This window comes from Myxocyprinus asiaticus, chromosome 5, assembly GCF_019703515.2.
Source record: "Myxocyprinus asiaticus isolate MX2 ecotype Aquarium Trade chromosome 5, UBuf_Myxa_2, whole genome shotgun sequence".
NCBI lineage: Eukaryota > Metazoa > Chordata > Actinopteri > Cypriniformes > Catostomidae > Myxocyprinus > Myxocyprinus asiaticus.
Genome location: NC_059348.1, coordinates 54,382,608 through 54,399,287, shown reverse-complemented (window position 1 = coordinate 54,399,287; position 16,680 = coordinate 54,382,608). Strand labels below are relative to the sequence as shown.

The 16,680-nt window shown below is 39.4% G+C and overlaps 1 protein-coding gene across 3 annotated transcripts in view; it reads left to right on the top strand.

Moving 5' to 3' along the window:
• Window positions 1-1,566: 1,566 nt before the first annotated feature.
• LOC127441325 (rho GTPase-activating protein 45-like) overlaps window positions 1,567-16,680 on the top strand; it is a 51,523-nt gene continuing 36,409 nt past the window's right edge. For 2 of the 3 annotated variants that reach the window (XM_051698607.1, XM_051698606.1), the window contains exons 1-3: window positions 1,567-1,836; window positions 4,474-4,852; window positions 11,601-11,747. In XM_051698607.1, coding sequence (XP_051554567.1) covers window positions 1,747-1,836; window positions 4,474-4,852; window positions 11,601-11,747 — 616 coding nt within the window. In that variant the 5' untranslated portion in view covers window positions 1,567-1,746. Of the gene's footprint in view, window positions 1,837-4,473; window positions 4,853-7,584; window positions 10,118-11,600; window positions 11,748-16,680 lie in introns of those variants that run through there. The other variant, XM_051698608.1, reaches the window with a different exon arrangement.

Here is a 16,680-nt window from a genome sequence, read left to right as displayed (position 1 = left end):
ACATACACATTTAAGTAACATGTACATAAGATTTTAAGCTAAATTGACTGTATTCACTGAAATGTTTGTTAAATTTACTACATTTAATGAGTATTATGCCATGAAGTTAAGTAGATTTTACTTGATTTTTTACCATTAAAATTTACGTTAAAAACTGCGCAAAAACTTGCGAAATAAAATTTTTGCTTTTTTTTGTTTCGGTCTAGTTGAAATGTTCATGTATCAGCAATGTAGCGTACATACTAGTAAAAATAATATATTTTTTATATATATCAATAATTACATTGTTACTAGTGCAAATGTCCTTTCCTTGTATACGACTAAATTATAACAAGTAAAAATGCTAATTGTTTTATATCAGTAATTTGGTAATGTTCATTTCAGATATATGTAATGTGATTGTAACTAGTAAGAAAGTCTTTTAAGATATTTTTTATTAATTTAATGATATTTGAAATCCATTTCCAGATATCTGAAAAAAAATAAAAAAATAATAGCTGATATGTGAAACTGAAATTGCAACTAGTAGATTTTTTTCTCCCCAATTTGGAATGCCCAATGCGCTCTAAGTCCTCGTGGTGGCGTAGTGACTCGCCTCAATCCGGGTGGCGGAGGATGAATCGCAGTTGCCTCCGCGTCTGAGACCGTCAATTCATGCATCTTATCACGTGGCTTGTTGAGCACATTACCACGGAGACATAGTGCGTGTGGAGGCTTCACGCTATTCTCCGCGGCATCCACGCACAACTCACCACGCGCCCCACTGAGTGCGAGAACCACATTATAGTGACCACGAGGAGGTTATCCCATGTGACTCTACCCTCCCTAGCAACCGGGCCAATTTGGTTGCTAAGGAGACCTGACTGGAGTCACTCAGCACACCCTGGATTCGAACTCGCGACTCCAGGGATAGTAGTGCAACTAGTAAAATTCATTGTAGATACCTGTAATTGTATTTTAAACAGATTGTTGTGAAATTTAACAAGTGAAAAGACAAGGGTGGGCCTCAATAAAACTGGTTGGGACAAGTTTTCGCGCAATTTTGTTTAATTTATTTTTTTTTACCAAATCTTCCTTAACAACAGAGAAGCGGTGCATTCAAACAGTTCTTTCACACTTTCAAAAAATAGGATTAATGCATTTTTAAAGCTATTTTATATATATATATATATTTGAAGTCAAAGAATAATCTCTAATATTCTGGGTGGGCACAGGCCCACCCCGGCCCACACTTGGCTACGCCACTGGTTTGAGATATCAGTCATTTTATCATTGCTAGTTTACATTACTTTTTTGATATCAAGAATGGGTATGTCCGCCAATAATGATGCCATTTTGAATATCAAGAATGAAAGTTTTTACTAGTCCAAACCTAATTACTGATTACTAAATGTAGCATTTTTAACTAGTGAAAATTCCATTGTAAATAACCATAATTCATATCCTGCACGTGGTTAAATGTCAAAATGCAATACTTGGATGCCATGATGTTGGTGTTGCGTCATGTTTGTATGGGTCTCTCCGGCAGGTGCCAGCAGCGCAACGCAGCGCGTCTTTGCGCGCAGACGCGCGTCAGAGTTTATACAGCAGGAAGAGAGAGAGACCGAGCGAGCAACTGAACATTCATGATGGGGAAGTAACTGTCAAAGCAATAGAAGAGCCTGAGGATTGTTTTAACCAGCGTCCAGCTCATTATTAAAACACTTCTGCGCGATTATTATTTGACTTGGAGCAAACAGAGGGAAAATGTTTCGAAAGAGGAAGGAGTTGACGAATAAAACACCTTCAGCCTCCAAGAAGAGCAGCGCAGGAAACTCCGGGGCGCAAACCCCTTCGGTAAGGTCTGCTTCTCTGACGAAAAATACTTTAGAAAACAGAGTTTAGTCCTTTGATGATACGCTCATATTGCTACAGCCAGGGGCGTAGATTACAGGGTGGATGGGGGGGGATGTAACCCCCTATTAACAGGTTTAACAGTGAAGAACTGGTAACTTCTCCAAGAAAGTTACGCACGTAAAAGCGTTTCTCAGCATTTGTGTTTATAGGTTGAAGATGCATGGAGCCTTTGTGCTCACGTGCTTTCTATTGCCGCTCTGACAAGTTTTGTTTTTATTTAAGAGTGAATATATTTACATTGGACGTGTGTGGTAGCGTTGGGGGGTCCGATTCGTTTTTGCGATTTGGCTCAAAACAACCGAGTCAAAAATCAAAGATGCTCCCAAAAGTCATCACGTTTTATTTTTATTAGGCGAATCGCTATTTATCACCACGTGACATTTGGCTTCAAATCGCGCGTTGGTTTTTGTTTCACAGCGATATTGTTAAAACAAGTTATTCATAACGTAATTGCTAACGCTATTATTATGCATTAATGATATCAACTTTTAGTTATATTCATATTATTTATTATAATTATTATGTAAATGTTGTTCCCACCTTACAGTTTTACTCCTAAACAGTGTTGGGTGTAATGCATTACTAAGTAATTAAATTACTTTTTTATAGAAAAAAGTAAAGTAAGGGATTACTCTAGTAATTTAATCACAGTTACTTCTGATGTAATTGCGTTAAATACTGTATAGACGATAGAACAATTCTGTATAAAACAATAGTGAATTTAAAATCGAAATGTAACATCTAATGTTTTCTAATTTAACGCTGCCCCTTTAAATTCTTTGGCCAGTTCATGATTCATAAATTATTTGATTTTATATGATTTATTTGAAAAAATTAAAAGAACAGTCTGATGTCTATCCTTGTATTTTTCATCCGGTCGAGGTTGATCAGGGTTTTAGAAAGTAATAAGTAATACAGTTACTTTTCAGACAGCGTAATTAATACTGTAATCTAATTACACTGTAGAAGATGTAATTAGTAGTTAGTAATTAATTACTTTTTTAGAGTAACTTACCCAACATTGCTCCTAACCAAAGTCATACCTCAGTCGAGCAATTAAACGCTACACGAATCGGTTCGACCAAGTCATTAAAAAAAAAATCGGCTCCAAAGAATTAATCGTGCATGAAGTGGAGAACGCTAGTGTGTTTCAGTGTCGCAAGCAACACCTAAAATAATTTGAGAGGAAGTCAAGATTGAGTTATATCAGAGCAAGTTAAGGCTTACAGCTTACAGGAGGCAGCTGCAAAACACAGAAAGGAAGAAATAGTAAGATGTATTTGTTTGAAATTGCTCTTTTTAGGATGGATAAAATAAGGTCAAATCAACAACCATAATGTTTCGATTTCAGTTCCAAATCGCACCTCAATCGACAGCATTTGTGGCATAATGTGGATTACCACAAAAATGAATTTCGACTCGTCCCTCCTTTTCTTAAAAAGAGACAAAAATCATGCCACATACAATGGAAGTGAATGGGGCCAATTTCTGGAGGGTTTAAAGGCAGAAATGTGAAGTGTAAGCACTTCCATTAATTCTTCTGTTAAAACGTATATTTTATTTGAGCTTTACAGTTGTTTAAACTTTCCAGAAATTAATAAGTTCTATGGTTCTTTATAAAATCTACACTGGCCCCTAAGAAGTATTAAGCCATTTAGCTATACTTACTAATCTCTGATTGTCATTGCATTCATAACAAAGCAAGTGACATTTACTTTAAAGAAAGATGGCGCAAGTTGATGTGGACCGATATATCGGTTTTACCGATTAACGGTGCCGATAGTTGCTTTTTGGAACAATCGGTTATCTGCAAAAATCGATGGCGATAGTTGCCAATAGTTTTTATTTTATTTTTAGTTATTCCTCCGTGTTCCTCTGTGGCCGGCGTAATATTCATACATATTTTTTTACTCACTTCATGCATACATAATTTTTTTATTTTAATTAGATAATCCAAATGTTCTAAATTGAAGAATGGGGCTATATTGAAATGTGGCCTTTCAGCACATACATTGTGTCTCTACCGTCTTACCTTGTGAATAATAATAAACCTTATTCCTCATTAAACCTCATCTGGTGAATATATAGGCTATAAAAAGCTTAAAATAGAGAACTGTAACGGGGCAAAGTCTCAGTCATTTCAAAATAAGAGTCCCTGGTGTGTTTCGGGCTTGTTTATAGTTAATAGTCCTGCATTATAAACCAAATATTTTTCTGATTATTATTGGGATCCTAAACCATAAGGAATCAACCATTTTTGTAAAAAATTTTATAAATTGATTTTAAAAATTATCGATCGATTAATCAGTTATCAGCCTTTTCCACCACCTCACTTTTCAAGCAAAACATTTACGTTTTTTAAGTTGCAAATTACAACAACAACATGCAGTATGCAGTATGCAGTATGCTCGTCAAACGTTAGTGTCTCATGTTGATAGTAAATGTGCTGAACTCCACCTGTGGTGACTCTGCTAGGACACCTGTATGAACTTCATACATCCATTAACATGTATTAACCCTGTTCATAATATTCATCTCTAAACAGACTCTATAATCATCATCAATTCTCTCTCTCAGCTGTCCATTCTTCAGGAACAGTCTTACTATGACACTATCGACGGCCCATGCACGTTGAGCCCTCCAGACTCCATCCCTTTGTCCTGCCCTGGAACACCTGCGTCCCACTCCAAGCTGGCTGGGTGCAGTTCACCTGTCTCTACAATCAAACGGCCCACGGGTCTCAGCCGTCACGCCAGCGCTGCCGGGTTCCCCTTCCAGAATGCGGGGACGTGGGGCTTCCACAAGGGCTACGTACGGACCGCTCTCACATACGGACATGCGTCGGACAGCGTGGAGACGTCGGTCATTGAGGTGGAGGATATTCCCTCGCTGCTGAGAGACGTTGCACGATTCGCCGAGGCCGTGGAGAAACTCAAGGACATGGTGTTGGGTGAAGGTAGGACGGTTGGGTTGTAAAAGGGACGTTAAATGCGGGTAATTTTTTCACCACACAATCAGGTTTTCCAAACACTCCCTCCATCTGCAATTGGTCAGATAGTCCTGCCACAAACACAAGGGTTTACGAAATTGTTTGGACTTTGAAAATTTGCACCTTTGCTGCACCACACCCTGATGTAGGCATCCGTTGACCAATGAGAATCGCAGAGAAATTGATTTACTTTAGTTATATTGTAGTAAATCCATTTCACTGCATTTCTGCTTGATTTCAAACTGATCCGCCTCTTTCCACACCCTCAAAACGGATCATACACATACCAAGCACTAGTGTCTAAACACTAGTTTCCCTCATTTGATATCAATAAATTGTTGTTCCTCTTGTTGAGAAAGGGTCATTTGTAATGTATGATTCTTCTTTGCATTTCAATGGTGACAGGGAGGAAGGAAGAGGAGCCCTGCGTCACATGTTTTTGTCGCAGCCTTCAGTTTGAGATTACACAGGCCTGCTGGTCCCCCCACCTTCCCTTAAAAGTGTGCATTCTCTGGCTAGACGTTATGCAGAGATGCTATGCAGTAGCTAAGGTGTTCTGAGCGTTTTTTTAGTATATTGCTATAAGGTTGCTAGAGTGTTCTGGGTGGGGGGTTTTTTTAAGTCAAAAGAGTCCATCCCCAAGTCTTTATGATATACAAAAATTGTATATATTGCAAGATATTATGTAAAACACATACAGTATATAATATGTATGTTAATATATGATTTTCACGGATTATAAAAAGTTGCATAATTGCACGTATATGCAACAATATTTAAAAATGCATTTTTTTTTAAATATATAAAATATATTTTCACAAATCATAGTGGAATTTGAATATGCACATAAATGTGACCTGCTCCATCATTTTGACCCAGAAACACATTTTATGCATTTAAATTAGGGGTGTCAAACGTGCGGCCTGCAGGCCAAATGTAGCCCGCAAAGGACTCCAATCTGTCCTGCGGGATGATTTGAGGAGAACAAAAAGTTCATTTCGCTTATTACATCAATATGATGATATTTTTTAGCTACAGGGTTGATAAACATTTTAATTTGCAGTTTTGCATGGATGTTATAACTTGCTTCATCGGTGGAAATTCTTTTAATTACGGACGACATTCAGCGCTCGCGGATTCATGCCTATCAGCGAATGCCCCGCATGTCTTCACAACAGTCCCATGACAAACCCATCCCGCTGTGAAGTTTGTGCAAGTCTCTCACAGCAACAATGACAACATGAACCCATATAAGGTTAAATATCAGAGGTAATAACTTTTCAATTATTTCCAGAATTATTATTTTTACAAACATCAAAGTTTTTTTTATTGAAACCTGTTTGGCTGTAAAGATTAGCGTCTCTAGTTTCGCTTGATATGCTGCTTTAAAAAATTCATTCATTTTTCGTGCGTCAGCATGCTGAAAAAGATGATGTCCACGTATGTGGAAAATGGGACATTATTCCCTCAAAAGTTGAACATATATAACACATCTGTGGGTCTTTTCGCTTAATTTTAATATACATTTTGTTATTTTATTTTGTTATCACTGTACAATAAGGTGCTATTCATTAACATTAATATTTACTGTGCATTATCACATTGAGAATAAATGTATTCATGCAAAAGCTGAATAATGTTGCTTTCAGAGGCTTTATATGGAGTTAGGATGAAAATAAGGTGCATTTCTAACTGTTCTGAGACCAGTGCAGACAGACAGCACACTGGAGGTTAAGTCATTCACTAAATAGGGAGCAAGGGAGCATCCTATAGCTCTCTATGCAGTTAAGTGCATTCACTCCTAAAATCTGATCAAAAGTTCAGTTTCAGGCTGCAGATGATGTTTGGATCACTCAACATGTTTGACAGACATGGGACAATGATAATCAGTACATAGATTCAGAATTTATAATGTATCATTTTATTTTAACATGGTTGGCAGTGATTGGATGATGCTGGACATTATTTTGAATCAGAATTAATTATGCTAATTTCTGACGTAATGTCTGTAACGTCTCAAAAACATGAATAATCAACACTCCTGGACACATAATAAACTATCTGTTGAACAAACTCTGACTTTCTATAACTCGGTATTACTTAAAATTTCACAACTAAGTTTGTTAGGTCTCAGGATGTCGGGGGGTCTCTACGCATGTATTAAGAGTTCAGCCTGCATACAGTGACACTTAGTCCAGTCCAGCCTTTGACCTTAAATGAGTATGACACTCCTGATTTAAATGATTTTATTATACAGTTCTCTGAAATACTCTATTCTGATTGGTCGTTATTGGTCTGATATTTCTGAATAACATCAGACCTATCATCTGTGTATTGCGAGTCATCTTTCCTACTCCTCAGATCACTGTGCAATCTCTACAAGCAGGCTAACTCAAATCAATATTTCATATCCATTTATTTATTTATTTGGTAAGTAGCCGTGTAATAAGCGGATAATGTAAGATATTGTGCATTCTGCCAGTCATAAATGCCTTCATTATCCCTTACATATCGGCCAACGTAATAGATCTTGACAACGGTTTGGAGAAAAACATAATAATTATATCATAATTATATCTGGCTCAAAGTGGCTCAAAATGATGGAGCTGGTCACCTATCCCCAAATATATGAACTACAATTTTATATATATATATATATATATATATATATATATATATATATATATGTGTGTGTTTATATATGGACATTTACCCGATTTCTGTAGGAGCAGTCTCTAGATATGACTCAGCCTCCTTTAGTTTAAGTCAACAATGGCCATTTTTAGCTCATTTTATCATCCACCAGGCAAAAATCTGATTTTTTTAAGGTTTAGCACACCTCTCCAAAACAAGTTGCATGAATTAAAGTATCAACAGATGTATGCACAACAAAGTTGATTACTCAGGGTTAGGGGTTTGTTCTAATCACTAACACTAATATAAGCAACAGAAATAGTGATCTTGCCTTAACAAACACCACAAATGAAATTACTCTTGGAGTACAAAAGGGAAAAGCGAAGGGAATGTTTTGGGGCGAATACACGTTGAAGCATGTCCTGAAGACCTGACCACAGTTCCCTCAAACACATGACTCAAACGGTCTATCACAAACACACAGTGAAACTGGCACATCAACATCCACATGATTCAGCAGGCCTTGAGATGACGGTACTAGACAAACGTCATGCCATTTGCTCAGAAATAGCCCCACCATCATATCGAGCATGACACTGCCTGCTGTTCCAGTATAAGAGGAAATTGCAGTGGTGCGTTGAAAGGCCTGTACGGGCCTGTACGCTGCAGTTCTTTGCGACGGTGTGAAAGAACTATCTGGTGTGGGCTTTTACAACTTCACCCAGGCTGAGAGAAGCTTCACTGTAAAGGAAACGATAACTGTAAGAAAAACATGACAACGCTACAAATGGATGGAAAGGAAGTTTTGTCTTGAAGTGACATTGGAAACATCACTACAGCAACGCTATAAGAAGGGCGAATGTAAACAGGAAGTGGAGCTTATGAAAATAGCAACACTTAAAGGAAGTCCAGAAGGGCTTAGGAGCTTTAACTGACTTCTGCTTTTTTTGGAGAAGAGACTGACGGGATCTGACGTGCTATAGCTCTCGCTGTCCTCTGCGCTATAGGACAATAACGAGATGTCAAACACACGGGTGCAAATCTCTGAATCACACATGGACTCTTTCTGTTTAAAAGCTGTGAAACTTCACAAGAAAATAAAGTGTGTTAATAGTACTTGTCAAATCTGTGTAGCTTTTGTGTCTGATGGCATTTCAACAACTGAGCGCAAAACTTTTCTAGACTAACATAGAAGGGGGGACCCAAAACATAGGTCTAGAAACCAGAATATCATAGAGACTTGAGGGTGGCCAGAACTCCTTAGCAACCAAGTAGCCACACTCTAGCATCCATGCAAAACGTCCTAGCAACTGTATATCAGTGCATTATTAACACCTACAACACCCTAGCAGCCACATAGGGACACATTAAAAACCACCCAGAACACCTTAGCAACCACCTAGCTACACCCTAGCAAAAGTATAGCAATGCACTAATAACACAAACAACACCGTAGCAATCACATAGCAACACATTATAAACCACTCAAAACACCTTAGCAACCACCTTGCTTCTCTCTAGAAACCATCCAGAACACCCTTGTAACCACACGGCAATGTACTAAAAACACCCACAACACCCTAGCTACCGGATAGCAACACATAAACCAGCTAGAACACCCTAGTATCAACCATCTAGAACACACAAGCAACCTCATAGAAATGCATTAAAAACACCCACAACACCCTATCAACCGCATAGAAACACATTCAAAACCACACATAACACCTTAGCAACCTCCTAGCTACACCCCAGCAACCATCCAGAACACCCTGGAAACCACATAGCAATGCACTAAAAACATCCACAACACCCTAGTAACCGCATAGAAACACATTATAAACCACCTACAACAACCTAGCAACCATCCAGAACACACTAGCCACCGCAAAGCACTAAAAACACCCACAACACCCTAACAACTGCATAACAACACATTCAAAACCACCCAGAACACCTTAGCAACCACCTTGCTTCTCTCCAGCAACCATCCAGAACAACCTGGTAACCACATAGCAATGCACTAAAAATACCCACAACACCCTAGCTACTGGATAGCAACACATAATAAACCAGCTTAAACACACAAGCAACCACATAGCAATGTATTAAAAACACCCACAACACCCTAGCAGCCGCATAGTAACAGATTCAAAACCACCCATAACACCTTAGCAACCTCCTAGCTACACCCCAGCAACCATCCAGAACACACTATCAACCACAAAGCAAAGCACTAAAAACACCCACAACACCCTAACAACTGCATAACAACACATTCAAAACCACCCAGAACACCTTAGCAACCACCTGGCTACACCATAGCAACCATCAGAACACCCCAGCAACTGTATAGCAGCACACTGATAACACCCACAACACCCTAGCAACCACAAACAATACATTAAAAACTACTTAGAACACACTAGCAAACATCCAGAACACCCTAGCAACTGCATAGTCATGCACTACAAACAACCACAACACTGTAGCAAACGCATAGCAAGACATTAAGAATCATCCAAAACACCATAGAAACCACCCAACTACACCCTAGCAACCATCCAGATCTCCCTGGCTACCATCCAAAAGACACTGGTAAGCACTTAGCAATACACTGAAAACACCCACAACACCCTAGCAACTACATAGCAACACATTAAAAACCACCCAGAACACCTTAGCAACCGCCTGACTACACCCTAGCAACCATCAGAACACCCCGCAAACTGTATAGCAGCGCACTGATAACACCTACAACACCTTAGCAACTGTGTAACAATACATTAGAAAATCACTTAGAACACCCTAGCAACTGAATAGTACATTTACATTTACATTTATGCATTTGGCAGATGCTTTTATCCAAAGCGACTTACAGTGCATTCAAGGTAAACAGCTTTTTTTTTTTATCAGTTTGTATAGTTTGTATAGTCAGAATAGTAATGCACTACAAACACCGTAGCAACCATCAGAACACCCTAGCAACCGCATAGCAACACATTAAAAACTCTAATGTTATGAATTGGTGTCAGTTCTACACATGAAAGTGTAGTACATCATATTTCCAGCTTTGCATCAAAGAGGAACAACTGTTTGAAATGTTACACTCTTGTTTAGTTTTGTTGCATTTTTAAGAATACCCACATGCATTTAGGCCTGAAAGTCACACAAGAACTTTTGTTGTGCAAAACAACAGCTTTCATTGTCTCTCTGAAACAGATACGATTTCAGCAACCAAACTTTTGCTCTTTTCCCCAACCGAAAACACCGGCATTATTTTGTACATAGCTGCTGATGTTAATATACAATGTAGGTGATCCAAAATTGTGTGATAATGTTAAAACAGAACAAAGCTCTGATTTAATCGCAACATATATTTCAAGACTCATACCAAGACATACAGTACTTCCCATTTACTATAATATCGATGTATGTGCGTAGGATCAGTGCACTGTGTGTGACCAAGTTCCCTCTTATGGGATTGAACAGAATGTATGGGCACAGAGAAGTGCATTGTGGGATGGGGTTGGTAGGAAGTGGACAAATAACTGACATATTTTGGTGAAAATATAAGAGGCGGAACAGGAGTTGGTCTACTTCCTAATATGTGGCAACACTGAGTTAAAGCACCATTGCATGTATGTGTGTTATACAGCGGCCCCCAAAATTGTTTGGACACTTGAGTCGCACTTACAAATATTTGAATTTAATTGAATTGGATAACAAAATAGTAAGCAAAAGCATGCACATCCAATGGCAAAAATGCTCTTTGGAGGTGCTCGATTAAAAAAAAAAAAAAAAAGAGGAAAAAACAGTCGAAAGAAGAAAAAAAACAGCACACAACCGCTCCAAAAATACACCTTGGTGACGTTTCGAGCCACAGAACTCACAACAACAAAATATCAAAGCTTGTCATTTTTAAAAAAAAAATAAGCACAAGCTCACTTTTCTCGCAAAAGCATTTCACAAAAAAAGTGTCCAAATATCTTCTGGTGCCACTGTAAATATGACTGAATTTATGAATACAGCAACTTTTTATTTATATGTTGTCAATAATATTAAATGTCTCTCTCTGCAGTGAAAGAGGAGCCGCACAACAGATCAGCCGTTCACGAGTGTTTAGGAGAAGTTCTGCGTGTCTTGCGGCAGGTAATCAGCACGTATCCTCTGCTCAACACTGTGGAAACGCTCACCGCAGCAGGCACTCTTATCTCAAAGGTCAAAGGTCAGTCCAACAGCCGTGTCAAACTCATCATCATGGGTCTGTCCCTCGTACACCTCTCTCTCGCTCTCTCACTGATCTAAAACCACAAATCATGATTGCAAACACATCAACATTTGCAATAGCATACCTGACGCAAAGACTTCACCACAAACATGAAAACTGTTATTAAATTATATAAAGCAAGAAGCGATGTGTAATTACTACATCAGATACTAAATCAGCTGTTACCAGACAACTACCGGTAACATTTTATTTTAAGGGTCCACAATAATTTACTTGTTAAGCATGAATAAGTGAGTAATTAATAATTAACTGATTGAATAGTAAGGCTGTCTTACCCATAATTTACAACTAAATAAACATCTTGTTTTTGTTTAGAAAGTATGTAATTAATGCTCAATTTCAGATATCATACTTCAAGTTCACTAAACAGCATTGAGCCAGTAAATAAGGCTATTCAGTAATGGATTTACAAAGCTGTAACTATTAAATCTTCTAATAAAGACAACTCAACCCCCTATAGGTGAACATTTAAACTAATCATGTTATTGGTTTTGATTAAAGTAAAACTCTAAACCTTTTTTTGTTTTGTTTACTACACATACTGTAAACACTTAATAAATGTCAAACTAATCATTAAATTGTGTAAGTAAATGTTTCACTTTAGAAAAGGGAGTCACATTGTCTTTATTTTTAAATTTTAGCAATTCATTAGGATCAATTTAGTATATCTAATACTAATTAATCTTAGTATTGTTAATAAAGATAATAAAACTTGTGGCCTGGGTAGCTCAGCGATGCTGACTACCACCCCTGGAGTCGCGAGTTCGAACCCAGGGCGTGCTGAGTGACTCCAGCCAGGTCTCCTAAGCAACCAAATTGGCCCGGTTGCTAGGGAGGGTAGAGTCACGTGGAGTAACCTCCTCGTGGTCACTATAATGTGGTTCTCGCTCTCGGTGGGGTGCGTGGTGAGTTGTGTGTGGATGCTGCGGAGAATAGCGTGAAGCCTCCACACGCGCTACGTCTCCACGGTAACACGCTCAACAAGCCATGTGATAAGATGCACGGGTTGACGGTTTGACTCAGACGTGGAGGCAACTGAGATCCGTCCTCCGCCACCCGGATTGAAAAAAGGGTGTTGTGAGTCACTACGTCACCACGAGGACTTGGAGCGCATTGGGAATTGGGCGTTCCAAATTGGGGAGAAAAAAATAAATAAATAAAGATGATAAAACTTAAAATACCACCAAATATGTGCCTTAAAAATCCAATAAACTGAGTCGGTGAAGATGTCTTTGGTTCAAAATTTTAGCAAATCTTTAGTAAAACTTATTAAAAGCAATATAATTAGTCATAATTGCTGTCTTAATACATTTATATAAACTTGAATACCACCTAATAAGGATGAAGCGACATTAAATGTTTTGTCCGGTATAATACTGATAAAAAAAAAAAAAACTAAACGCCGATAGCATTTCCAATATTTAGCAGGTTTCAAAGCATTTTGGATATAGGTACACTAAGTGCCGCTTTCATAACAGTCACGTCCATTTATGGCATTTTTTCCGCATTAACTATGAACCATAGTTTTTTCATATCTGTGTTTTCATGCTTATAACCGATATGCCGATGGTTTTAGTTTGGTCAGTAATTGGCCGATAAATATAGGAAGCCGATACATCGGTGTATACCTACGCCCTAATAAATGCAAAACAAACCATTAACTTGTTCACTTTAGAACAGGGGGTCAAGTTATCTTTTATAAAAGATTTTAGTAATTTAGAAGTAACAGCTTTGTAAAGCCAATACTAATTAGCCTTACTTACTGGCTTAATATTGTTTAGTAAATTTGATTTAAGATGGATCTCTGAAATTGCACATTTATTGCATTACTTTCTTCACCAGGGGTGTCCAAACTACAGCCCGCGGGCCATCTGCAGCCCGCCGACTGCGCTGGTGCAGCCCGCGAGAGATTTTAAAAATAGTACAGAATTTGGCTCATTATTAAGAAATTATATGAAATGCATATTCTGAACACTGGACGTCGCTATCACATACAGCCACATTTTACAGCGCAGTATCTCCACTAGCTCGTTTTCTTTGCAGTCGCTACCAGCTTCATCCACTGCCGAGGAAAACCCCAGATTTCCATGGATGAAGTTCCACCCAAAAGGAATGATGCATTGTTATAGGACTGCTATCAGGTTAGACAATTTGCTCATGTACTCGTTCTTGTTAAAATTCCCAGATACCACGCATCATACAGCTGAGTAGGGCTGCCGTTGTGTGAGCAGCCATACAGAGTTTATTAAGTGCACAGTGGGTCAAGGCACATTATCCTGCTGAATGAGGCCACTGCCATCAGGGAATACCATTGCCATGAAGGGGTGTACGTGGTCTGCAACAGTCTTTAGGTAGGTAGTACGTGTCAAAGTAACATCCACATGAATGTCAGGACCCAAGGTTTCCCAGCAGAACATTGCCCAGAGCGTCACACTGCCTCCGCCGGCCTGCCTTCTTCCCATAGTGCATCCTGCTGCCATCTCTTTCCCAGGTAAACAACGCACATGCACCTGGCCGTCCACATGAATTAAAAAAAACGTGATTCATCAGACCAGGCCTTCTTCCGTTGCTCCATGGTCCAGTTCTGACGCTCACGTGCCCATTGTAGGCACTTTCGGAGGTGGACAGGGATCAGCATGGGCCCATGACCCTGTTACCGGTTCACCGGTTGTCCTTCCATGGACCACTTTTGGCAGGTACTAACCACTGCATACCAGGAACACCCCACAAGACCTGCCGTTTTGGAGATGCTCTGACCCAGTCGTCTAGCCATCACAGTTTGGCCCTTGTCAAAGTCATTCAGATCCTTACGCTTGCCCATTTTTCCTGCTTCCAACGCATGAAATTCAAGAACTGACTGTTCACTTGCTGCCTAATATATCCCACCCCATGACAGGTGCCATTGTAACAAGATAATAAAAGTTATTCACTTCATCTGTCAGTGGTTTTAATGTTGTGGCTGATCAATGTATGTGCTTTCAGTGACACAAAATGCACGTCAAAATTTAAAAACACAAAATCCAGGGGGCCTGGGTAGCTCAGCGAGTAAAGATGCTGACTACCACCCCTGGAGTTCGTGAGATTGAATCCCAGGGCGTGCTGAGTGACTCCAGTCAGGTCTCCTAAGCAACCAGATTGGCCTGGTTGCTAGGGAAGGTAGAGTCACATGGGGTAACCTCCTCGTGGTCGCTATAATGTGGTTCTCGCTCTCGGTGGGACGCGTGGTGAGTTGTGCCTGGATGCTGCGGAGAATAGCGTGAAGCCTCCACACGTGCTGTGTCTCCACGGCAACACACTCAACAAGCCATGTGATAAGATGCGCGGATTGACGGTCTCAGACGTGGAGGCAACTGAGATTCGTCCTCCGCCACCCGGATTGAGGCGAGTCACTACACCACCACGAGGACATCGAGCGCATTGGGAATTGGGCATTCCAAATTGCGGAGAAAAAGGGGAGGAAAAAAAAAATATATAAAGATGATGCAATAGTGGCAATCTTGTAGCATCTACCTTTTTTTTTAAATTATCACAACAATTTGGCCCACGACACCTTATTTCGTTTTGCATCTGGCCCCCAGTAGAAAAAGTTTGCACACCCTTGTTCTACACAAAAATAAGATGCTTAATAAGTTGTAAATTATGGCTAAGATAGCCATACTCTTCATCCAGTTAATTATTAACTACTGGTATAGTCTTATTCATGCATGGCTAGTGCATTATTGTGGACCCTTAATATAAAGTGTTACCCAGCTGCCATCTGTTCTTAACAAGAAAAACCACAAATCCCACACTGAGTGTTTAAAATGTGTGCATGGCCTCAAATTCTGACAGTGAAAAATGTGAAGTGATTCCACATAACTGTGTTTAGATGTGTCAGCCACGCTTTATTAAAACATACTTATTTTAAATCTGAAAAAACAGCATTTTTAACTAAATAGGTAAAGTTTGTCAACATAAACTCTGATGTTAAGTTTAAACTAGTTTTAAAATTTGAAGACATTACAGTCAGACAAACAGCCAGCTAGCTAGTCAGACAGACTGTAGTGTGGCATAGTCAGATAGATAAAGATAAATAAAAGAGAGAGAGAGAGAGAGAGAGAGAGAGAGAGAGAGAGAGAGCGCAACTTAAAGCAGATCAAAGGCCTTTTGTGGGTTTGTTTACATTTGAATTTTTGACAATTGGAGTTTGAATTAACAAGCATTCTTTTGGCGCATTTGAACATTCCGTCAATGTAAGTCTATGTGATTTTTCAAATTTTTGATCGTCCATTGTGCAAAAAGTGTAAGTCTTATCAGTTACATAGCACACTATAGACCACAGATGGGCAACTTGCGGTCCACGGGCCAGATCCAGCCCTCCATATGGTTTACTCTGGCCCGTGGCTCATTTATTCTAAAAGCGATTTTTTTCATTGGATATTTCAGTTATCTTGCATTGGGACGTAACACACCTCCACAAGCATTTAACATGCTCAGGGTTGCCAGATAAGAGATACAACCCCTCAGTTAGAGATTTATACTTGGGCAAATTTGAAATATTCCACCTAATGTTACACTTATTTTGTGGAATCTGGGAACCATGCATGCGAGTGCGCTCTTTCTAGCTCTCGCTCTCTATTTATCGATCTCTCATGTGTGATTGTATGGCGCCTTGTGCGAAACCCGCTTCAACATGCCCCCAAAGTTGTTGACTTGTCTCTTTGTGGGTGCCTCATGCCGCCCCCCCGCAAGATGCCGCCCTGGGCAACTGCCCATGTCGCCCATGCCTAAATCCGCCACTGCTTGCAGTAATCATTTATTATAGTTAGGCAGCCTGTTTTATTCAGTTATGTGCTGAATGGAAAGCTAAACCAGTGACGAGACCTGCATC